At 34.3% G+C, this 25,671-nt stretch overlaps 1 protein-coding gene across 1 annotated transcript; it reads right to left on the reverse strand.

Moving 5' to 3' along the window:
• Nucleotides 1-11,563: 11,563 nt before the first annotated feature.
• Nucleotides 11,564-24,049, reverse strand: LOC121223426 (disease resistance protein RPV1). The gene is made up of 9 exons (XM_041104857.1): nt 23,370-24,049; nt 22,133-23,231; nt 21,707-21,747; nt 20,885-21,125; nt 19,676-20,758; nt 18,916-19,594; nt 18,416-18,755; nt 12,095-12,335; nt 11,564-11,967 (listed from the first exon to the last, which is right to left on the reverse strand). Exons 1-5 carry the CDS (start codon nt 23,849-23,851, stop codon nt 20,264-20,266), a joined length of 2,358 nt encoding a protein of 785 aa, XP_040960791.1. The 5' UTR covers nt 23,852-24,049; the 3' UTR covers nt 11,564-11,967; nt 12,095-12,335; nt 18,416-18,755; nt 18,916-19,594; nt 19,676-20,263.
• Between the last annotated feature and the right edge of the window lie 1,622 nt (nt 24,050-25,671).

Below are 25,671 nucleotides of genomic sequence, written 5' to 3' on the forward strand. Positions count from 1 at the left end.
TGGACCTCTCTGAGTGGTTCACTTGTTTCGAGCAACACTGTTTTGAGTAGTTTAATAGTATAGATGCAACTTTACAGTAGATTTATCAACACCTCCACGTATCTTCTTCAACACCTGTGACTCACGATACCGATGCCTCTAACGATGAGGATCATTGATTTTATTTCTTTTATTTTTAGTTTTCTTTTTCTATTTTTTTAGTTGCTCTATTTTTATTTTCTTAGACTTTTCTTTCGTTTATTATCTTTTAAACTATATTTTTATTTTTATGGTTGTTTCTAATTGAGTTTCTAACATCTTAATCTTCTTCATTATTTGTGCTTATTTTCTTACTAGTTTGCACTGAACCATGCACTTCATTTAGATTTTCCTACAATTCTGGTTTTCACTATTCTGGCGATTTCATCCATATTCAAGGTAGTTTCAGTTGATCTCCCTTTCCTATGATATTCTACTTATTCTATGTGTCTATCTATTTGTACATTGAGGACAATGTACATATTAAGTGTGGGGAGGTTATTTATATAATTATTCAAAAATCTCTAAATTATTTGTGATATTTAAACAATTTTCTCATATTTCCATTAGAGTATTTTTTGTCGATTTGAGATTAATTTGTAGATATTTGTGCATTAGTTGATTTAAAATTTAAGACATGAGAGAGTCAAACATGATAAGTTTTTTTTTTCAAAATTAAAAATTTTAGGTTGTTTCTCTGAATTGAGGTATCATATTGAAGTTCTAAATTTGCAAGTTTGACATCAAAACGGTGATTTTTTGTAGGGGTGAGCATTCGATTGAATCGAATCGAAAATTTTCGAGTTAATCGAGTTTTCGAATCTCATTTTATCATCCTAACTTTATTTGAAGTTTTCTCGAATCAAGTCGAGTGAGATGGAATTCGAATCGAATCGAATCGAATATATTTGTTCGAGTTAAATTTTAAAAAATAATTTTGGGTCCTTGTAACCATTGTCACCCATCGTAATAAAATTTGTCCACCTTAATCAAATTTTTTTATTAACTTTCATCACCTCATAATTTATTTATTAATTTTTTATATACTGGTTAGCTTATTTGTTTGCTTAGTTGTTTCAATTATCTTCGGATTCTTGTCACTATGTATTTTGGAATTAAAAATATATTAAATATAAAAATATGATTTTTTAATAAAATTTATTTTAAAAATAAAATTTGAAATTGATACCAATATAAAATTTTAACACGAATATTTTATGGCATAATTAAGAATTCAATTTTAATATAAATATTCAATATGACTAAACAATTCAATAATATAAATAATATAAAATGTGAAATTTAATTTAATAATATAAATAGTATATATAAATAAAATTATTACTATTTATGTTTAGTGATTTTTTTTGGATAATTTTGATTTTTTATTTGAGAGTAAAGGGTGAGAAGTAAAAGTTTAGGGGGAAAATAAAAAGTTTTGGGGAATAAAAGTTTGAGGGAAAGTAAATAGGGGGAGTAAAATTTTGGAGGGAAAATATTAAAAAAAAATTGGAGGGGGAGGGTTTGGGGTAGATGGGAGGTGGGATGAGAAGAGAATAAAAGTTTTAGGGGAAAAGTGGGAGGGAGTAAAAATTTTGGGGGAAAATAAAAAGTTTTGAGGGTTTTTGAGAGTAAAATTTTGAAAAAAAATGAATGGAAGAGTAAAATTTTGGTGGGAAATGGATTTTGGGTAGATTGGGGGGTTGGGAGGGGAGGGGAGTAAAAGTTTTGGGGGAAAAGTGGGAAGGAGTAAAAGTTTTGAGGGAAAAGTAAAAAAGTTTGGGAGTTTAGGGTAAAACTGTAAAATATTATAGTTTGATATTCGAATTATTCGAATTATTCGAGTTATTCGAATTCGAAAACTCAACTCGATTCGAACTCGAAATTCGAAAAAAAAATTCGAGTTGATTCGAATAACTCGATTAACTCGAATAACTCGATTCGTTTAACTCGAAATTTGAATTTTTTTCGATTTTTTCGAGTCGAATCGAATTTTGCTCACCCCTAATTTTTTGTAAGATTTTGAGCCTATAGAGCATACATTTTTCATGCTCATTTTATTATTGGTTATGAGTGTGTCAACTTGATTTGCTATTCTAGAACTTGCGTCGATTATGCACGTTGAGACCACACCTTTGATTTGATATACTGAGATGATAAATGCACTTAGGTTTTAACCCACTTATCCTTTAAAAAACCTACTATTAAATTAACCCTCAGTGAATCTCATTGAGTCTAACACATCTTTTCTTGATTAACCCGTGAATGTTAACCCGTAACCCATTTTTTTATTGCGACTTTTTCCTGTTTTATTGACTACCTTTTTGTCGAGATTTGATTTGGTTAGTTGCCTAACTATGCTCTTTTGTTTGATTTGCTGAATTATTTCTTATTATTCTAAAAAAATCGAAAAAAATAAATTCTTTAAATTTCTTTGTTGATTGAGCTTGAAACGTTAATTTCATATTTTATTGATAAGCTAGTTTTCATTCTTAAATAGTATTGATTTATGCACTTTCTTTTAATTCAGTTTTTTTTTCTAGTTTGGTAATTTATCAACTTGATCTCGATTATAACCAATTTTTCTAGCCTTTTTCTACACCCTTAACCTAAGCCTCATTACAACCTCTTAAAGACCTTTTGATTGGTGTGTCATATCATTTTATAGTGGTGGAGATTCGATTTTCAAGCAAGCCTATGATAATGACATTTATTGTTCGATTTTTTAGTGCATATTGAACCTTAAACACTTTGAGTGCTTGAGTGAATCTTTAGTGAGGATGTCAATTCTTGTGGGTTGTGAATTAAAGGTAATTAATTAAATAAGGGGAGACACCTATGTTTTCATACTTTAAAATTTTCGTCTTGGATTGTTTGAATCTTTATTGTCCTTTTAATTGGATTGCCAATGCATAATTGTTTGCGAATTATTTTGAGACATTATTGATGAGAATTACAAGTTGAGAAAGATTTACCTTACTGTGAGTTGATAATTTTGCTTGAGGACAAGCAAATGCTTAAGTATGGGGATATTTGATAAGCGATAAAAGTAACATAGTTTAATTTCATTCTTAATGTGTTTTTGGATGATTATTTATGCAAATTGGTGAATTTTATGCTTCTAATTCTTTGAATTCATGTTTTTATACTTAGAAGAGAATTTGGGAGTAAAGGAGCGAAAAACAAGCTAAAATCGAACAAAAAGAGCAGATTTCAAGAGCCACACGGGCTGGGCCTTTCCACACGGGCTGGACACATGCCCTGTGCCAAGTCGTGTCGATTTCATGATTCATATCCCAAACATTCAGAAAAAAGCAATTTTTAGACTTTTTAAGCATTCTAAAGTCTATAAATACCAATTAAAAGAAGAGAATAGGGAGCCATCAGAGAATATCGAAGAAACAACTTGAAGAATGCCATTGGAGCCAACTCTGAAACGGATCTCCATCAAGATTGAAGACCACCTTTTAATTTCTTTTGAAGTTTTCATGAGTTTCTTTATTTCTTATGGTTATTCTAATTTGAGATTTTTCTATTCACGATTATGAACTAATTCCCTAGATATCTAAGGAGGATGAAATCTATTATTTAATTTCTATTTTACGCAAAAAATACTTGATTCTTGTTCTCAATTATGTGCGCTTATATCTTATTTTAATACTTTCGAAATATTAATTTATGTTTAATATGCCTAATCAGTGAAGCAAAAATCCTTATTTAAGAGTATATCTAGCATAATTGAGTGGAATTGCATGCAATTCTAGAAATAGGACGACATAAACCTACCGGATTAGAGTCAAATCTAATAGAGGAATCCACAGATCAAGTTAATAGAACAATATGAGGTTTTAATTAGAAAGAAATTTAAATTAATCAACATAGAGTCAGTTGCTCTTACTCTCGAAAGAGATACTAGCATAATTTAAGGATTTCTACGAATTAAGATACCAATTGAATAAATCATTTAAATCAAATTCATTATAATAGATGAAGTCTGTGGATTCTTTCTTGGGTATTTTCTCTCTCATTAGTTATTATTCAGTTATTTTCTTGATTTATTTTCTGTTGCGTTCTTTAGTTAGATTAATTTAGAAATCTTAGTTTTAAAACAATCACTTCAATTTGTTGACTAAATAATAGGAAAACGGTAATTACTAATATTTTTAGTTCTCGTGGACACGATATCTCTACTCACCATAACTATACTATTTATCGATAGGTATACTTGCCTTAGTCGTATTTTTAATTTGTTCAGTAAACACACATCAACATCTTCAAATTCTACACACAATCAAGTGGTCCTCCATTATGGGTTGCTTATGTTGTTCCCCTAAAATAAAGCTACTCATATCTACTATTCCAAAATTTCTACCATGGATACTAGCATCACAACCGGTATCATCATTGACAAAAATGCAGTAATGAGCAATTCCCATCCATTGACTGTCCTTTCGAATGTTAGAGGTATCTTAATTAACAAGTCACCACTCTGTTGCTAGCTAAATCGTTGTGGGATTTCACTTTCAGGTCTAATAATATCAAACATTTAAAACATGATTAAACTAGACACATATGGATATAATTAATCTTTTAAATATATAAAAATAATTTTAAAAAATTAAACTAGACACATATCACATTTAACACATACTTTGGTCTTTAACAATTACAAACAAAAATGAAACAACGAAGATAAAAGGATGATAATAATCTAAACATCGTTAAAGGATTTGCACCTTTCTTATTAGCTGCTTCTTCATGGAACAATCCAACTTCCTCCACATTTTATCTCCCGCTGATTACATTTCTTGATCTGCGATCATAATATCTAATTTATATATAAATGAATAAATTAAATGAATAATATTTTAAATATTATATAAAAAGCAATGTTATCTAAATTTGGGATATGCATAAAATACGACCCTGTGTTTAACATGCGTATACTCAAAAATTTTAAATTAATTACATATATTTGAAAGATTATGGGGAGTAAAGATATTGAAAATGTATACTTTAAATGAAATAAAAAAAACTTGTAAATAATATATAGTAAAAAAAAAAGTCTAAAAAACACTTAAATAAGACAAGACCAATGAAGTAGTTTACCACAATTAGTGCTTCTTCCCCAGTTTGCCCATTATAGAATTGAAATTTTTTTGCATCCGTTTTGGTTGCGGCCCTTTGTCTATCTCCTCATAGATATTACGTCTTCGTTTTTTAAGGGAATCGTTACCTATTGATCCATCATCAGCCAAGTTTTGTTGGATATCTTCAGAATTTGCTCAACCCTGACTACCATGCAGCTCGTGTTTCTTCAAAATCTCTCTCATACACTATTCTAACACCACACTTCTTCACCGTAACACTGAAGGGATCTGTGAAAGACAACTCAAGTTGATGGCATTCTTGATCTAACCAATCTATTGTCCATAAATTATTGGTTTTATCATGTTCACCACATTTGTCTTCCAAGGAAATTGGATACAAGTAGTCACGCGAGAAATAACGAATGAAAATGTGGTCCTTCACGGGATGTTCATTACATGAGAGATCCCAGCCACTCCGTTGGACATCTTGGCTTAAATATCTATCGTGGATAACAGCTTTACACATGATAGTCTCATCCCTTGAAGTACCACCACTAACAAAAATGCAGCAGAAAGCAACTCCCTTCCATTGACTACCATTCTGGACTTCCAGAGGCAAATCTATCTTAATCGAAGAGTCACCTCTTTGTTGACTAAACCATTCTAGGATTTCACTTGCAGGTATAATAATATCAAGCTTTTCTCTTGAATTTCCAAATACCTGCAAAATAAACCTCTGGTTGTTTGGTAACTAACACCATGAATAATTATAAGACTGATAGAAACAGAGATATTAACGAACCTTTAAATGTTTTTTCAGCAATGTTAAGGCATCGATGTTCTCAGCCAATCTGAAGCAATTAAAACATACTATATTTGCAGATAACCTTGAAATCAAAACTTCTGATGAATATGTAACTATTTCAAGAGAAGTACAACCATTTATACGTACAGTTTGTTTACTTGATAGAAGCTCAGGCACCGATTTAAGCACCTTGCAATTTGACAATTACTAGAAGCAATCCAAGCTTGGAAAATTGAGTAAGACACGAAGGTATGCTGATGAAATTGTTACCACTAAGATCAAGGCATTGCAAAGAGGATAGACGAGAAATATTACTAGGAATATCTCCTTCACAAAGATTGCAGTCTCTTAGATTCAACTCTGTTAATGAACTCAAACCTAACAACGAAGGCAACATCAGAGCCATGGAATTTGTCCTTCCTCTTTGGAATACCTTTAACAGAGAAGGCATATATTTTTGTAACTTGGAGGAAGGTCCCTTTCTCCCATTAAAAGAAAGAACTTTAAGATTTTTAAATTGAAAAATGAAGGGTGGTGGTTTTGTCATGGATGTTTCACTTAAGTCAAGCTCCTCCAATAATTCTACTTGCTGCAAATTTTCAACTTTATAACAGCCAGAAATATTAAGAGTTTTTAAACTTGTACACCCACCTATGCTCTCTGGGAGATTCACAAGGTTCCTACAATCTTTCAAATTTAATAAAACTGCTCAGATGTCCAATTGAACAGGGAAGTTGTTCAATGTTTGTCCCATCTAAATAAAGTCTTAACAGACATTCCATCTTACCATCAATCTCCGGAAAGCTTTTAAGATTTGAACAACCTAAAAGAATTAATTCTTCAAGAGATTCTGTTCCAATTTTGGTTGGAAGACTCTTAAGACTTTTGCAGCCCTTTAAATTCAAAAGCTTAAGCTTCTTAAGAACTCCAACGGATGGATCAACATACGCTAATCTAGTACAACCTTCCAAAACCAAACTTTCAATATCTGGGGCCATTTTGAAGTCTGGTTGTTGGAACATTGGCATTAAACAAAAGCAAAAACAGCAAACAGAAACAATAAAATCGAAACAAAAAACAGAGAGAAGGAACAACAACCAAAGAAAATGTAACTGAAGAACCACACTAATTTTCAATCAACAATTGAAATATGTAAGAGTTACAAGTTTAATTTGACAGTTACCTAATGGCTTAATTGCCCCCACTAATACATGACTATTTGATAACTTAAATTAAACACAAAATGGGCTGACATATTAGCCATTACATTAAAGACTAATCCTACTAGCTTTGCTGAACTTGTTACAAGTAAACTAACAAATTTACATGTGAACAAAATAAACAAAACATCTTGTTGCATTCGGTTCAGCTCCAATGTTGCACCTCAAGCAGTGTTGCTGCTGTTTCTGAGTTGAGTTACTGTTGGTTGTTTGTTGCACTGCTTGCACTTCAAGCAGTGTTGCTGCTGTTTCTGAGTTGAGTTATTGTTGGTTGTTTGTTGCACTGCAGGCCAAAGTTCAACACTCCTCCTTGGACTATATGCAACAGACACCAATTTCTCTTCTCAAAGTTTCAAATCTAGTAGCTCCTAATGGCTTGGTTAGTATATCATCCAATTGAGCTTCTGAGCTACAATGAAAAAGACTAACTTCCTTTGATTATTCAGCCTCTCGAACAAAATGAAATATGATCTTGAAGTGTTTAGTCTTACCATGAAAGATTGGATTCTTGGCTATGGCAACTGCAGATTGGTTGTCTATCCTCATTTCAGTTGGTTCAGCTTGATCTTCATTAAGATCATGTAAGAGCTTCTTGAGCCAGATGGCTTGATTAACAGCTGCAGTAGCTGCAATGTATTCTGCTTCAGCTGTAGACTGAGCAACAGTTTGTTGCTTCTTTGAACTCCAGCTAAAAACACCTGATCCAAGTGTAAAGAAGTAACCAGAGGTGCTCTTCATATCATTAGTAGAGCCAGCCCAATCACTTTTAGAGTAACCTGGCAGCTTAAACTCCTTTCCCTTTTTGAACTTAACTCCATAGCTTAAGGTTCCTTTAACATATTTAAGGACCTTTTTTTGCAACTTTGAAATGAATCACATCACAACAATGCATAAACCTTGACAAAAGACTAACACCAAACATGATATCAGGTTTAGTTGCTGTTAAATAAAGCAAGTAACCTACTAGACTCCGATACTACTTTCCATTAACTTTTTCTTAATTCCCATTGCTAGTCAGCTTCTCCCCTTGAGCCACAGATGTGCTGACTATTTTACAGTTCTGCAAACAAAATTTGTTAAAAATTTTCAAAGCAAAGGCATGTTGACTGATGAAAATCCCTTGATCAGATTGATGCACTTCTATACCAAGAAAGTATGTCATAACTCCCAAGTCTGTCATTTCAAACCTTCTTGCATTTGAACCTTGAATTTATTGATCATTTCCTTTTTACTTCCAGTCACAAGTAAGTCATCCACATAAAGAGAAACAATCAACAATGTCTCACCTTCTGACCTCTTCACATAAAGTGTAACTCTACTAACACTTTTCTCAAACCTGAGCTTAGATAGGTATGTGTCAAACCTGTCATACCAGGCCCTTGGCTCCTGCTTCAGGCCATAAAGTGTCATTCTCAGTCTGTACACTTTGTCTTCCTCTCCTGTAACTTTGAATCCATCAGGTTGCTCGATAAAAATCTCTTTCTTGAGGAAACTATTCAAAAATGCTGACTTGACATCTAATTGGTGAACCTTCCATTGTTTCTGAGCAGCCAAGGCAAACAAAAGTTTAATTGTGTCCAGCCTTGCCACTGGAGCAAATGTCTCTATAAAATCGATCTCATATTGCTGACTGTAGCCCTTCACCACAAACCTAGCCTTATGCTTGTTCAATGAGCCATTAGCATTACACTTGGCTCTAAACGTCCATTTAACACTAATGACTTTCTTGCGATCAGGTCTGTTCACTAGTTCCTAAGTGTCATTCTTGTGGATCATCTCCAGTTCTGCTTCCATGGCCTTCTTCCAGTTCTTGTATCTAACAACTTCCTCAAAGTCAAATGGTTCAACTATTGCCACATTACTCCTTTGGTAGATGTCAGCAATGGTTCTGGTGCCTCTCACAAGAGCATCATCAATTGCTTCATTATTTGGTCCTTCTTCTGCAGGTTTAAGAATAAAGTCTAGCTGATCCTCTTCCATCAAGCTTGCTTCAGCACCATTCCAACTCCAAACCTTTCCTCATCAAATCTTACATCCCTGCTCACCAAAATTTTCTTTGTTGAGGGATCAAGCACTCTATGGCCCTTCTTGGTATTGCTATAGCCAACAAAGATCCTTGGAACAACCCTACTTTCGAGCTTGGTCCTTTTTTTACTGGAATGTGGGCATAACAAACACAGCCAAACACTTTCAAGTGTGAAACGATTGGCTTGAGTCCATGCCATGCTTCAAAAAGAGTTTTGTCCTTGACAGCACGAGTTGGCAACTTGTTGAACAAATACATTGAGGTATTGACTGCCTCAGCCCAAAATTTGCTTAGTAGTTTGCTCTGAAATAACAAACATCTGGCCATATCAAGCACAAGTTTATTCTTCCTCTCACATACTCTATTCTATTGAGGAGTGTACACTATTGTCAGCTGATGGTGAAACCTAGCTTGTTCACATAGCTTCTGAAGTCTATCTGATAGATACTCAGAACCATTGTCAGTTCTTAAGGCTTTGATCTTGCAGTTTTCAACCAAAGCTTTGAACTTGCTAAATGCTTCAAACACTTCAGACTTCTGCTTCAAGAAGTAAACCTAACAAAACCTAGTCAAGTTATCTATAAACAGGACAAAATACTTAATGCCATTCAATGAAGGAGTCTTCATTGGTCCACAAACATCAAAATGTACCAATTCGAGCTTTTCTCGAGCTCTTCATGCACTGTTAGCTAGAAAAGGCAATCTAGCCTGCTTACCAAGCTGACAAACTTCACAAACAGTATCATTGACCTCAACCTTGGACATGTCCTCAACCAAGTTCAGCCTGTGCAACAGATCAAGTGACCTAAAATTGGCGCGGCCTAATCTCCTATGCCAAAGACCAATGCTATCAGCAAGACGAGTATAAGCCTTTCTCTCAATTTGACTCACATCAAGCATAAAACACCTATTAATCATAGTTACTATAACTAGCTCCTAACCAAATGAGTCTTTAACAATGCACGAACCATCTCTAAAGACCAAAGTGTATCATTTTACACTAACTGACTAACACTAAGTAAGTTCTGGTCTATGTCAGGCACAAAAAGCACATCAGAAATTACTTTGTTACCTGAACTAGAGTTGATCATCACATTTCCTTTGCCTTGGGCTTCGATCAGGTTTCCATCTCCAATCCTGATCTTTGAAGCAAAAGTTCTATCAAGATCCTTAAACAGCTTACATCAGCTGCCATGTGGTGTGAGCAACCACTATCCACTAACCAGTCACACTTGACTTTGTCTGTGCTAGCAAAGCAGGAGGCTGTGAAAACATGCTCCTCCTAAGCTTGAAGATCCTCAATAGCTTGAGCTTGCTGCTGAACAGATTTGTTTCCTTTACTTCTACACACCCTCTCAACATGGCCAAACTATTTCCAGCTTCTGCACTGAATGTCAGGTCTATACCAATAGTACCTTCTCATGTGTGTGGTATTATTGTAGTGAATGCATGATGGAAGCACTCTTTTGGCTGCATCCCTCCTTGGTTTCTCTTTTCTGTTGAGCCAAGGCTTCTTTCTTTTCTGATTTGAACCTGAGCCTTCATTGGCCTTTGCTTAGAAAGCTCCTTCAGTATGCTCTTACTGCCTATTGGCCCTCCTTTTCTGAAGTGCATATAAAGAGTTAATTAGCTTAGACAATGAGATAGCTGACAAGTCTCTCGAGTCCTCAAGTGATGAAATTTTTGACTCAAATTTTTTAAGGAGAGTGGTGATGACCTTTTCAACAACTCTACTCTCACTGAAGTCTTCCCCAATGAGCCTTATGCTGTTGACAGTGGCCATTATCCTGTTTGAATATTGCTTGATGGTCTCAATTTCTTTCATCTTCAAGTTTTCAAAGTCTCTCCTAAGATTGATCACTTGCTGCTGCCTTATTTTGTTTGACCCCATGAACTCCTCCTTCAGCTTCTCCCATGCTTGCGTAGGTGAATCACAGGTCATTATCCTGGTAAAGATTACATCTGATGCTCCATTCTACAAGCAGGACATTACTTTATGCTTCTTGGAGCACTCTTCACTATGTTTCCTCATCTGAGCAATGGTGGGATTGGCCCTCAATGGAGGTGGTTCGGTGTCGTTTTCAATCACATTCCACAAATCGTGTGCCTAAAGGTATGTTTTCATTTTAACTACCGAAATGTAGTAGTTCTCTCCAGTAAACACAGGTGGTGGAGGTGGTGTGAAACTCATCCTGCTGAAACAAAAACAACAGCTTCGATTTCTTTCTTCTTCAAGCTTTGTTTTGACAAATAACACAAACAACAAAAGAGGCCCTCAAAGATGACAAGCTCTGATTACATTTGTTGGAACATTGGCATTAAACAAAACAAAAACAACAAACAAAAACAATGAAATCGAAGCAAAAAAAGAAGAAGAAGGAATAACAGCCAAAGAAAATGTAACTGAAGAACCACACTAATTTTCATTCAAAAATTGAAATATGTAAGAGTTACAAGTTTAATTTGACAGTTACCTAATGGCTTAACTGACCCTAGTAATACATGACTAATTGATAACTTAAATTACACACAAAAAATGGGCTGACATATCAGCTATTACATCAAAGACTAATCCAGCTTTGCTGAGCTTGTTACAAGTAAACTAACAAAGTTATATTTGAACAAAATAAACAAAACATCTTGTTGCATTCAGTGCAGCTCGAATGCTGCAATTCAAGCAGTGTTACTGCTGCTTTTGAGTTGAGTTACTGTTGGTTGCTTGTTGCACTACAGGCCAAAGTTCAACACTAGTGTCTTGATCAAGTTTTCAAACCCCTGGAGGTTGATCACTTTCAACTTATGCATGGGCTGTTAAAAACAATAATAAAGAAAAAAAACTTAAAGCTCATTTTTATTGTTATTCTTCTATGTTAATAACATTTTAATCCTTCTCAAAATAAGTTAGAAAACAAAGACCAAATGAATTAATTCTTACTTTGTTTTCCTTCCATGGTTGTTCAATGTTGCTATAAGATAGGAGAATTGCAACAAGGTTTTGTGGTTGGAAGCTTGAAGGTAGGGATTTTATAGGATATTCCATCCAATCTAGAAGCCGTAGCTCATTAGAAAGATATACGAGATCACGACAATTTGAGTGACAAATGACTCTAAATAGTCTTAATCTTTTCATCTTCAAGAAGGCATCCGCGCTCAAACTAAGAGTCTTGTTCATTTCCCTAGGTAGAATAACAATATGATTATAGATATACAATACATTTAGTATCTATAAGTTATGTTGCTTCATTGCTTCTTTTTTAAATGTTCATGTCTAACACTTATATAAGACTTATTTGGACACATATACGAAGATATGGTCATTCAAAGAATCTTAAAAATAATGAAAATGAAAAAAAAAATGAATATGCTCATACCAAACACATACGCATATATAAGACCAACATCCGGATTTGAATAATATAGCTTAAAAGAATTGGAGCTAATATTCACAAACTCACACAGTTAGAAACCATGATATACAACTGCTAAACAGAAAGTGAAAGAAAATAGATACAATCGAATGCAACAACATTACAATTACACCAAAATACATACAACAAACTTTCATAACTACAATAAACATACTCTTTATAGATGACTAAGCTTACAGCTCAACGATGATGAATGCATGCATGTATATCATTTTCACTTACACATACCACTTTTTTTCTTTTTTTTTTGGAAATATTAAGTATTGAAGGTTTTTTCCACTTCTTTTTTTATTATTGTTACAAAAAAAAAACAACATTGATATTGTACATAGATACGTGTGTGTATGTTTCCCTACCTTTTATTGTCAATGATTACACTTTCAATTATTTCTACACCTTAAAAATAAAAAATAAAATATAAGACAAAAATTGGTGAAATTTAATAGAGCATTATTATTTTTGGTTGAAATTAATAAACAAAAACAATGTAAATAAAACAATTTTCAACTAAAGGAATTCAATGAAATAACATTCTTTTTTATTCATATTGTGGAGGTCTTTTTTAATATTTATAATAAAAGAATTTAAATAGCACATTTTAGAAATATACAATACAAATGTACTCATTTTACTATATCATTATTTAAAATAAATACTTTATTATTTTTAAAACAATAAAAACTTCATAAATAGAATAAGTTATATGTGTTTTTGTACTAAAAACGTTGTAGTTTTGTGTTGAATCCCAAATTTAATTAAGCTAAAGTCAAAATATATACTTTATATGGCTAACTTACTGCTTTTGTTGTTAGCACATGGTAGACATCTCTTACCTCCCACAATCTGCAACGTTTTCCAAGTTCATCAATAGATTTTTCTCTAACAATTTTTTTCCCATTTCTTGTAGCAAGTCATGCATCCGCAGTTGGTTGTATTTATTAACAGTTAGTAGAGATTTTTTAATGAGAACATCAATTCCAATATCGAGAAAAAACTCACAACCATTTAGTACTTTCATTACAAAATCTTTCTCCTCCCCATTAAAGAAGCATGCTATATCTAAAAATATATTCTTCTCCATTTCTTCCAATCCATCAAAGCTTATTTGAAGTCTCTCAATAATTTCTTTGTTAGAATCTCTTTGGAGCCTTTCTATTGCACTTCTCCATTGGCTTGCATCTCTATCACAGAGAAAAGAACCCAAAACTTCAAGAGCTAAAGGGAGTCCACCAGCATAACCTACAACATGTTCAACAAGCTCAATGAAATCCTCTTTTGGCACTTTCTCGCAACCGAAAGCTTTCAAATTGAAAAGTCGAATTGCATCATTGTCATTCAATGTTGTAGGCTTATACACATCATCACGCCTTCCAACCAAACATTTTAAGTTTTGTAGGTTATCAACATCATTAAGAACTATAAGAACCCTTTTGTTAGATAACCTATGGTTAATGATGACATTTCCTTCATAAACATTGAAGAAACTAAAGCATTCATCAGACAAGATTTGGGAAAGAAGTTGTTTCTGTAATGAAATAAGTCCAAGTTTTTTTGAAATGTCTCGAACATCAGCAGGAAAGCTTTTACCTTCAAAATGAGATGACATTTGAGTGTAAGCAACTCTTGCAAGTGTTGTTTTACCAATGCCACCCATTTCACAAATTCCGATAATGCGGACATCATCTTCACCAATGTCTATTTTAGCATACAACTCCTCTAAGCGTGAACTAATTCCAACCAACTCATCATGGACAGTTGGATATGTTTCACATAATTTTTCTGATATGTTTTTTAAAAATGTCTCCAATAAATTCGGTTTCATGCCTATAAACACAAACAAAATTTGGTTTCCAAACAAGAAATCTGTTAAAGTTAGTTCCCATGCAACCAGCTTCCCATGCAAAGGTGGCCATGCAGAAGAATACGTAGCAGGCATTCGAGCCTTGGTCTGCAGAAACTGAAGCCTTAAGCTTAATGTTGCCGATCCACGTGGTGTTTATGGTTGCTTTTTGATTATTTTGTAATTTAGTTCATGTTGAACTAAGTAGGTAAATGTTTTGGTATTGATTGATTGAAAAATCAGTAATGCAAGTGGTACAAGCTAATCTTGTAAGTTTCAATGCAAATTAGTGGTGTTAGGTAATTGATTAGGTGATTACTTGTTTGTTTTACTTGTTGACTATTATATGTAATGGCTTAATGCCTTGTTGGAGTGTTTATGAAAATATCAGCTCACTTTTCATTCAATTTTTCTCTCTTCTTCTTATTCTTCACTAGCTAGTTTCATTTTCTGCTTTGTTTCTGAGTTTGTTTCTTCAGCAAGGCTCGAGGCTTGCTATCCAAGCAAGACCAAAATAGTCTGCTGCTGCCTCTTTGCACCAACAATTGGTATCTAGAGCATTTGTCTTAGTGGACCTGTTGCTTCAAATCAAGGAACCTGATGGCTTCTTCAGGATTTTCACCAGCAGCCCCACCAGTCTTCAATGGGGAAGGCTTCCACATATGGCTGGTAAAGATGAAGACTTACCTGCAGGCTTTTGATCTGTGGGAAGTTGTCAACACAGATGCTGAGCCAGCACCACTGAGGGCCAATCCCACAGTAGCTCAGATCAGGCAACATGCCGATGAAAGGACTAAAAGGCACAAAGCCATGTCTTGCATCCAGAACTGTGTGTCAGATGTCATCTTCACTAGAATTATGGCCTGTGAGACTCCAAAACAGGTATGGGATAAGCTTAAGGAGGAGTTTCAAGGCACTGAAAGGACAATGCAACAGCAGCTGTTGAATTTAAGAAGGGATTTCGAGAATCTGAAGATGAGGGAAGAAGAAACAGTGAAGCAGTATGCAGATAGAATCATGGCAGTGGTTAACAGCATAAGGCTCCTTGGTGAGCACTTTGATGAGGCAAGAATAGTGGAGAAAGTCCTCTCCACTTTGCCTGAGAGATATGAGGCAAAGATATCCTCCTTAGAGGACTCAAGAGACCTTGCTAGCATTTCTTTGACTGAGCTTATCAATACCTTCTATGCTCAGGAACAAAGGAGAGCTAGCAGAGCTGAAGACCACCAGGAAGGTGCATTTCAAGCCAAGACAAGAGAGGCCTCGAGCACCAATGCTCCAAGAGGCAAAAAGCCTTGGAAAAGCAGGCCTAAGCCTGATGCTGCAAGGAGTAATGATCAGCCCTGCAGATATTGTAAAAGATCCGGACATCCAGAAGATAGATGCTGGTTTAGGCCAGATGCAGTATGTCAACACTGCAAGAAGAAAGGCCATGTTGAGAGGGTTTGCAAAAACAAAACCAAGCCAAGGTAGAGCCAATTTCAACAACCAAATGTTGAAGCTCGAGTAGCTGAGGACAGTAATGACCTGGAAGAGCAGGTCTTTGCTGTTTCTTGCTTAGCTACTGAGAAGAAATGCTCAAAAGGGTGGCTACTGGACAGTGGCTGCACCAACCACATGTCACCAGATTCATCTTTGTTGTCTTTAATGAAAAGGCATGCTGGAATTGGGAAAAGAATGAACCAGAGGCAGTTTCAGAGGACCTGGTGCCTAATCATGCTGAATTCGAGCACCTTGGTCCTGAAATGGATGTTGATGATGTGCCTGTGAGAGGAACAAGGCTCTTGGATGAGATTTATGAAAGAGCACAGATTGCTATAGCAGAACCAACCAGTTTTGAAGAGGCCGAGTCTGATGAAGGCTGGAAGCAGGCTATGGTTGATGAAATCAACATGATACAGAAGAACCAAACATGGGAGTTGGTTGATAAGCCTGCTGGAAAGAAGGCCATTGGAGTGAAGTGGGTCTATCGAGCTAAACAAAATGCAGATGGCAGTCTTAACAAGCTAAAAGCCAGGCTTGTTGTCAAAGGTTTTAGCCAAAGGTATGGTTTGGACTACTTGGAGACCTTTGCACCAGTAGCCAGACTTGACACTGTCAGAATGATAGTTGCTTTGGCTGCTCAAAATCAGTGGACCATTCATCAGCTGGATATGAAGTCTGCATTTCTCAATGGCTTCCTAGAAGAAGAGATCTACATTGAGCAGCCTCAAGGGTTTGTAGTCACTGGTGAAGAACACATGGTCTACAGGTTAAAAAAGGCCTTGTATGGCCTAAAACAAGCTCCTCGAGCCTGGTATGCTCGAATCGATTCCTACTTGCTCAGTTTGGAATTTGAGAGAAGTGCCAGTGAACCAACTTTGTATGTGAAGAAAAATCAAGCTGAGACTTAGCTTATCTTGTCACTCTATGTTGATGATTTGTTAGTAACTGGAGGAGACAAAAATATGCTGCATGATTTCAAGAAGAAAATGATGAAAATGTTCGAGATGTCTGATCTAGGCAGAATGAATTACTTTCGAGGAATAGAAGTAAGACAAAATGCAACTGGAATCTTTCTCAGCCAGAGTTCTTTTGCTATGAAGGTCTTAAACAAGTTCACAATGAAGAATTGCAAGCCAACAAACACACCAATGGCTGTTGGAATGAAGCTATCAAGGTATGAAACTGGTGAACCAGTTTGTGAGACTATTTACAAGAGTCTCATTGGTAGTCTATTGTATTTGACTGCAACAAGGCCCGACATTATGTTTGCAGTTAGTGTGCTATCCAGATACATGAATTGCTGCAAAGATCTGCACTTTCAAGCAGCAAAAAGGGTGTTGAGGTACATCAAAGGCACCATCAATCATGGTGTAATGTTCAAAAGGGTTGAAAACATGAAGTTAGTAGGATATGTTGATAGTGATTGGGCTGGATCGAGTGATGACATGAGGAGCACATCTGGATACTCATTTAGTCTTGGCTCAGGCATGTTTTGCTGGAGTTCTATGAAACAAAGTCTGGTGGCACAATCAACAGCAGAAGCTGAATATGTTGCTGCTGCATCTGCTGTGAATCAAGCCATATGGCTTAGAAAAATCTTGGCTGATTTAAACCAAAAACAAGAAGAAGCAACAGAGATTTACTGTGACAACAAATCTGCTGTTGCAATTGCAAAGAATCCCATCTTTCATGGCAGAACCAAGCACTTCAATATAAAATTACATGTTATAAGGGAGATGGAACAAGCTCATGAAATCGAGCTGGTTCATTGCAATTCGGAGGAGCAAATTGCTGACATTTTTACCAAGGCACTCAATGTGTCAAGGTTTATAAAATTAAAAGGGAAGCTAGGCGTAACCAGCATAGAAACAAAGGAGGAGTGTTAAAGTTAGTTCCTATGCAACCAGCTTCCCATGCAAATGTGGCCATGCAGAAGAATACGTTGCAGGCATTCGAGCCTTGGTCTGCAGGAACTGAAGCCTTAAGCTTAATGTTGCCGATCCACTTGGTGTTTATGGTTGCTTTTTGATTATTTTGTAATTTAGTTCATGTTGAACTAAGTAGGTAAATGTTTTGGTATTGATTGATTGAAAAATCAGCAATGCAAGTGGTACAAGCTAATCTTGTAAGTTTCAATGCAAATTAGTGGTGTTAGGTAATTGATTAGGTGATTACTTGTTTGTTTTACTTGTTGACTATTATATGTAATGGCTTAATGCCTTGTTGGAGTGTTAATGAAAATATCAGCTCACTTTTCATTCAATTTTTCTCTCTTCTTCTTGTTCTTCACTAGCTAGTTTCATTTTCTGCTTTGTTTCTGAGTTTGTTTCTTCAGCAAGGCTCGAGGCTTGCTATCCAAGCAAGACCAAAACAGTCTGCTGCTGCCTCTTTGCACCAACAAAATCAACAGCTAATGGACATGGATATAATATGTATTCTAAAATAGAGAAGAACATCATGCAAGCATTAAAAATAGAAAAGAGAGAAGATTTGAAGGAATTACCTGCGATTTAGATGCCATCCCTTAATGTTTGCGACTTGAATCAAAGCATTTCGCCACCTTTGGAGAATATCTTCATCATATCTCTTTTCATGTTCCGCAAAGGCTTCTTCAACTTTTCCTTTCTGTTTTCTTAAATCAGATGGATCCACGTCATAGAAAACTAGAAACACTTTATAACCCTTGTCGTTTTTCTGCTTAACAATCTCAGTAAGGTCGTCCAAGCACCAACCCGAAGAAGCATAAAGATTCTGAAAATACGATTACGGAGCACCACGATTTCTGAATGGCTTTAAACAGTTCTGGCGCAATCTCTTCGCCGGCCTCCAGCTTTGGATCATCCCTGAAGGTGATTATTCCACTCCTTTTTAGAGCATGATAAAGATGAAATACCGTAGATTATTCCACTACTTTAAATGAAATAAAGAACTATAAATAATACCGTAGATTAAAGAAGTCTTAAAAGAAAGAATTAATAGGACAAGGCGAATGAAGTAGTTTACCACAATTAGTGATTCTTCCCCAGTCTGCCCATTATAGAATTGAATTTTTTTTTATCAGTTTTGGTTGCGGCCCTTCATTCATCTCCTCATTGATATTATGTTTTCGCTTCATAAGGGAACCGTTACCTATTGATCCATCTTTAGCACAACATTGACTGCTATGCAGCTCCTGTATCTCTTCCAAATCTTTCTCATACACAATTCGAACTCCACATTTCTTCACCTTAACCAAGCGACAATGGACAGATATAAAAGACAGCTCAAGTTGATAGCATTCCTGATCTAAACAATCTGTTGTCCGTAAATTTTTTGTTCCATCATGTTTGCCACATTTGTTTTCCAAGGAAATTGGATACAAGTAGTCACGCGAGAAATAACGAATGAAAATGTGGTCCTTCATGGAATGTTCATTATATGGGAGTTTCCAGCCACTGTAATTGACCTCTTGGCTAGAATATCTATCGTGGATAACAGCACTACACACGATAATCGTATCCCTTGAAGTACAACCACTGACAAAAATGCAGCAGAAAGCAACTCCCTTCCATTGACTATCATTCCGAACTTCCAGAGGCAAATCTATCTTAATCGAAGAGTCTCCCCTTTGTTGACTAAACCATTCTGGGATTTCACTTGCAGGTATAATAATATCAAGCTTTTTTCTTGAATTTCCAAATACCTGCAAAATAAACCTCTGGTTGTTTGGTAACTAACACCATGAATAATTATAAGACTGAGAGAAACAGAGATATTAACGAACCTTTAGATGTTTTTTCAGCAATGTTAAGGCATCGATGTTCTCAGCCAATCTGAAGCAATTAAAACCTACTATGTTTGCAGTGAACCTTGAAATGCAAACTTCCAATGGATATGCAACTATTTCAAAAGAAGTACAACCATCTATAAATACACTTCGTATACTTGATGGAAGCTCAGGCACCGATTTAAGCGCCCTGCAATCTGACAATCGAAGCAATCCAAGCTTGGAAAATTGAGTAAGACACGAAGGTATGCTGATGAAATTGTTACCACTAAGATCAAGGCGTTCCAAAGAGAATAGACGAGAAATATCACCAGGAATATCTCCTTCACAAAGATTGCAGTCCCTTAGATTCAGCTCTGTTAATGAACTCAAACCTAACAACGAAGGCAACATCGGAGCCATGAAATTTGTCCTTCCTTTTTGGATTACCTTTAACAGAGAAGGTTGATATTTTTGTAACTTGGAAGGAGGTCCCTTTCTCCCATTAAAAGAAAGAACTTTAAGATTTTTAAATTGAAAAATGAAGGGTGGTGGTTTTGTCATGGATGTTTCACTTAAGTCAAGCTCCTCCAAGAATTCTACTTGCTACAAATTCTCTGGTAAATTTTCAACTTTATAACAGCCAGAAAGATTAAGAGTTTTTAAACTTGTACACCCACCTATGCTCCCTGGGAGACTCACAAGGTTCCTGCAATCTTTCAAATTTAACAAAACAAGACTGCTCAGATGTCCAATTGAAGGGGGAATTTGTTCAATGTTTGTTCCATCTAAATAAAGTCTTAGCAGACATTCCATCTTACCATCAATCTCCGGAAAGCTTTTAAGATTTGAGCAACCTGAAAGAATTAATTCTTCAAGAGATTCCATTCCAATTTTGGTTGGAAGACTCCTAAGACTTTTGCAGCCTCTTAAATTCAAAAGCTTAAGCCTCTTAAGAACTCCAACGGATGGATCAACATACGATAATCTAGTACAACCTTCCAAAACCAAACTTTCAATATTTGGGGCCGTTTTGAAGTTTGGTGTCTTGATCAAGTTTTCAGACCCTTGGAGGTTGATCACTTTCAACTTATGCATGGGCTGTTAAAAACAATAATAAAGAAAAAAACTTAAAGCTCATTTTTATTGTTATTCTTCTATGTTAATAACATTTTAATCCTTCTCAAAATAAGTTAGAAAACAAAGACCAAATGAGTTAATTCTTACTTTGTTTTCCTTCCACGGTTGTTCAATGTTGCTATAAGATAGGAGAATTGCAACAAGGTTTTCTGGTTTGAAGCTTAAAGGTAGGGATTTGAAAGGATATCCCGTCCAATCTAAAAGCCGTAGCTCACTAGAAAGATATACAAGATCACGACAATTTGAGTGACAAATGACTCTAAGTAGTCTTAATCTTTTCATCTTCAAGAAGGCATCCGCGCTCAAAGTAAGAGTCTTGTTCATTTCCCTAGATAGAATAACAATTATATAATTACATATATACAAGACATGTAGTATCTAAAAGTTATGTTGCTTCATCGCTTCTTTTTTGAAATGCTTATATCCAACACATATTCGAACGCATCTACGAAGAATGATCATGAAAAAAATACTGAATATGCTCATACCAAACACATACGCATATATAAGACCAACATCCGAGTTTGAATAATATAGCTTAAAAGAATTGGATATAATATTCACAAACTCACACCGCTAGAAACCAAGATATACAACTAAAGAGAGAGTGAAAGAAAATAGATACAACCGAATGCAACGACATTACAATTACACCAAAATACATACAACAAACTTTCACAACTACAATAAACATACTCTTAACTACTGTATAGATGACTAAAGCTTACAGCTCAACAATTATGAATGCATACATGTATATCATTTTCACTTACACATACACTTTTTTTCCTTTTTTTTTTGGAAATATTAAGTATTGAAGATTTTGCCACTTCTTTTTTATTATTTTTACAAAATAAAAAAATAACATCAATATTATACATATAGATACATGTGTGTATATTTTCTTACCTTTTATTGTCAATGATTATACCTTCAATCATTTCTGTACCCTAAAAATAAAAAATAAAAAATAAGACAAAAATTGGTGAAATTTAATAGAGCATTATTATTATTTTGGTTGAAATTAGTAAACAAAAACAATCTAAATAAAACAATCGGAATTCAATGAAATAACATTCTTTTTTATTCGGAGGTCTTTTTTAATATTTATAATAAAAGAATTTAGATAGCACATTTTAGAAATATAGAAGACAAATGTACTCATTTTACTATATCAATATTTAAAACAAATACTTTATTATTTTAAAACAATAAAAACTTTATAACTAGAATAAGTTATATATGTTTTTGTACCAAAAATATCGTAGTTTTGCGTTGAATCCTAAATTTATTTAAGCTAAAGTCAGAATATATAATTTGTATAGAATAACTTACTGTTTTTGTTGTTAGCACATGATAGACATCTCTTTCCTCCCACAATCTACAACGTTTTCCAAGTTCATCAATAGATTTTTCTCTAACAATTTTTCTTCCCATTTCTTGTAGCAAGTCATGCATCCGCAATTGATTGTATTTATTAACGGTTAGTAGAGATTTTTTAATGAGAATATCAATTCCAATATCGGGAAAAAACTCGCAACCATCTAGTACTTTCATTACAAAATCTTTCTCCTCCCCGTTAAAGAAGCATGCTATATCTAGAAATATTTTCTTCTCCCTTTCTTCCAATCCATCAAAGCTTATTTGAAGTCTGTCAAGAATTTCTTTGTTAGAATCTCTTTTGAGTCTTTCTATTGCACTTCTCCATTGAATTGCATCTCTATCGCACAGAAAAGAACCCAAAATTTCAAGAGCTAAAGGGAGTCCACCGGCATAACCTACAACATGTTCAACAAGCTCAATGAAATCCTCTTTTGGCACATTCTCGCAACCGAAAGCTTTCAAATTGAAAAGTCGAAATGCATCACTATCATTCAATGTTGTAGGCTTATATACATCATCAACTCGGTAAGATCGGAGCAAATGTTCGTCTCTTGTTGTTACAATAATTCTACTCCCTAAACCGAACCAATCACGCCTTCCAATCAAACATTTTAAGTGTTGTAGGTTATCAACATCATCAAGAACAATAAGAACCCTTTTGTTAGATAACCTGTGGTTAATAATGAAATTTCCTTGGTAAACATTGAAGAAATTAAAGCATTCATCAGGCAAGATTTGGGAAAGAAGTTGTTTCTGTAACGAAACAAGTCCACATTTGTTTGAAACGTGTCGAACCTCAGCAAGAAAGCTTTTACCTTCAAAATGAGATGACATTTGAGTGTAAGCAACTCTTGCAAGCGTCGTTTTACCGATGCCACCCATTTCACAAATTCCGATAACGCGGACATCATCTTCACCAATGTCTATTTTCGCATATAGCTCCTTCAAGCGTGAACTAATTCCAACCAACTCATCATGGGCAATTGGATATGTTTCGCACAATCTTGCTGTTATTTTTTTAACAATGTCTCCAATAAATTCGGTTTCATGCCTATAAACACAAACAAAATTTGGTTTCCAAACAAGAAATCAACAGCTAATGGACATGGATATAATATGTATTCTAAAATAGAGAAGAACATCATGTAAGCATTACAAATAGAAAAGAGAGAAGATATGAAGGAATTACCTGTGATTTAGATGCCATCCCTTAATGTTTGCGACTTGAGTCAAAGTATTTCGCCACCTTTGCAGCTTATCTTCATCATATCTCTTTTCATGTTCCACAAAGGCTTCTTCAACTTTTCCTTTCTGTTTTCTTAAATCAGATGGATCCACGTCATAGAAAACTGGAAACACTTTATAACCCTTGTCGTTTTTCTGCTTAACAATCTCAGTAAGTTCGTCCAAGCACCAACCCGAAGTAGCATAAGATTCTGAAAATACGATTACGGAGCACCATGACTGCTGAATGGCTTTAAACAGTTCTGGCGCGATCTCTTCGCCGGCCTCCAGCTTTGGATCATCCCTGAAGGTGATTATTCCACTCCTTTTCAGAGCATGATAAAGATGATCAGTGAAGTTTTTGCGGGTATCTTCACCTCTAAAACTTAAGAAGACATCATATTTCTTTCTAGAAATGGAGGATGAAGTTGAAGGCAACGACAACATGATGAGAAGAAAAAGGTATCAAAATCAGAAAACAGATCTCCTAATCGCCAGCCAGAAAGAAACTACAAACAATCTTTTTTAAGTATAGGAGCATCAAGAAAGAGAAGAATAGATCAAATTTGCAAGGAAAGTAAACAGAGGTTTCTAGGCAATTTCTGTGGAAAAATGAAAGGGTGTAGTGGTTGAACACAAGTTGGGTCACAGATCAGACAAGGAAGACTTCAAGAAGGTTGACAAAATGGAGGTAGTTTAATTATAAAATTTAATAAATAAAAAATGTTGGACGGTTGGTTTTATTATGGAGTAGATATTATTATAATTTTTTTAACCAGTATTATTATAAAATATTAAAAAACAATAGAACTTTTACTCAAAATTTTAATTTTTTATTAAAATCCATAATGATTTATTAGTTTTCATTTCGGTCTTTGTATTAAGAAAATAATACACACTTAAAAAATCTTCTTATTAAGAAGAATCAATTTTGCATAAATTAGAACATAGAAGAAGCCACAAGTTTATTTGGGGATTAAAATTAAATTATAAAATTTTAAAGAGATTAAATTGAGGTAAAGTGCATTTTTACAATTAAACTAACTTATAATTTTAAAAATTTCAAAGTACTAAACTGATAATTTGCCCTTTACCCTCCTGAATTAAAATCAACCCGAGATTTCACTAGTTTATTTAACTATATTTATATTATATAATAAATTGTTTATAAAAATAAAAGTTTTACACAATATTAAAAGCAGATTAAGGGTGGGTTTGGAAGGGCGATTGAGTGCGGTGCGGTGCGTTTAGCTTACTTTTTGTCTCACGCTACAGTATCTAATTTCACCGCCAACGCTGTTTTTACACTAACTGCAGTTAAACGTACTGCCCATCCAAACTCACCCCAAGACCACCAGCCAGCCATCCCCAGTATACTTCCAAGAAATAAAAAAACACGAAGTACAACACGTCATCCTAGTCTCATTAACAACCTTGAAGGTTCATAAAATGAAAAGGAAGAAAACAAAATTAGCCATGAAAATGAATTCGTGGAAACTGAAACAATTCAGGGCAACCTTAATCTCTTTTCTCTTGGAATGCCTAAACTCATACTACTTCCCATGCTACATAGCTTAATCCTCTTCTGCTTCTTATTAATCTTTAATTCTAGTATGGTAAAACAAAATTTAGTCATAATTATAAATTTAGTCTTTAACTTTTATATTTTTTTGTTAATTTGTTTCTTATTCTTTTTTAAGTTAAATTTATCTATTAACTTTTAAGAAATAGTGAAATTTGATCATCAAATTTTCAAAAATAATTGAATTATTATTTTTTAAATGAAAATACTGACTAAAACTTTCAATTTTCAAATATGATCTCTCACATGTCAATCCAAGTGTGCTTCATGCAATTTTTGTTGAATTTTTTTTATTTTTAACTTTTTTGAAATTTAATCTTTTTTATAATTTTTAAATTATTTGTTGACGTGACATAAAATAAAAATAGTATCATCTCAACAAGAAAAGCACGTGGATTATCACACTAATATTATTAATAAATTCAAGTTTTAATCAATATTTTCATTAAAAAGACTATTTGACTCTATTTAAAAAATTAATAATTTAATTTAATTTTTAAAAAATTAATTAATAAAAAATATAAATATTAAAAGTTAAATTTATCATTATGCGCATTCATTCATCTCCTCCTTGTTGAGATTTATTTTCATACATTCACAAGCGCGCATAGAATCAAAGAAACATAGTTGTAACTTTATCTTCTTTTTTTTAATAGAAAGCTTCATATGTTATTTGGATTTTAGA

This window comes from Gossypium hirsutum, chromosome D11 (assembly GCF_007990345.1).
Source record: "Gossypium hirsutum isolate 1008001.06 chromosome D11, Gossypium_hirsutum_v2.1, whole genome shotgun sequence".
In the NCBI taxonomy this organism is placed as follows: Eukaryota; Viridiplantae; Streptophyta; class Magnoliopsida; order Malvales; family Malvaceae; genus Gossypium; species Gossypium hirsutum.

Bases quoted from the DNA above. Each gene is read 5' to 3' on its own strand.
- LOC121223426 (XM_041104857.1), bottom strand. From the start codon at position 23,851: ATGTTGTCGTTGCCTTCAACTTCATCCTCCATTTCTAGAAAGAAATAT. The intron at 23,232-23,369 runs GTAATTCCTTCA...TTGTGTTTATAG, and splicing joins GGATGGCATCTAAATCACAG to GCATGAAACCGAATTTATTG. The intron at 21,126-21,706 runs GTAAGAAAATAT...TATTCTATCTAG, and splicing joins ATAATCATTGACAATAAAAG to GGAAATGAACAAGACTCTTA.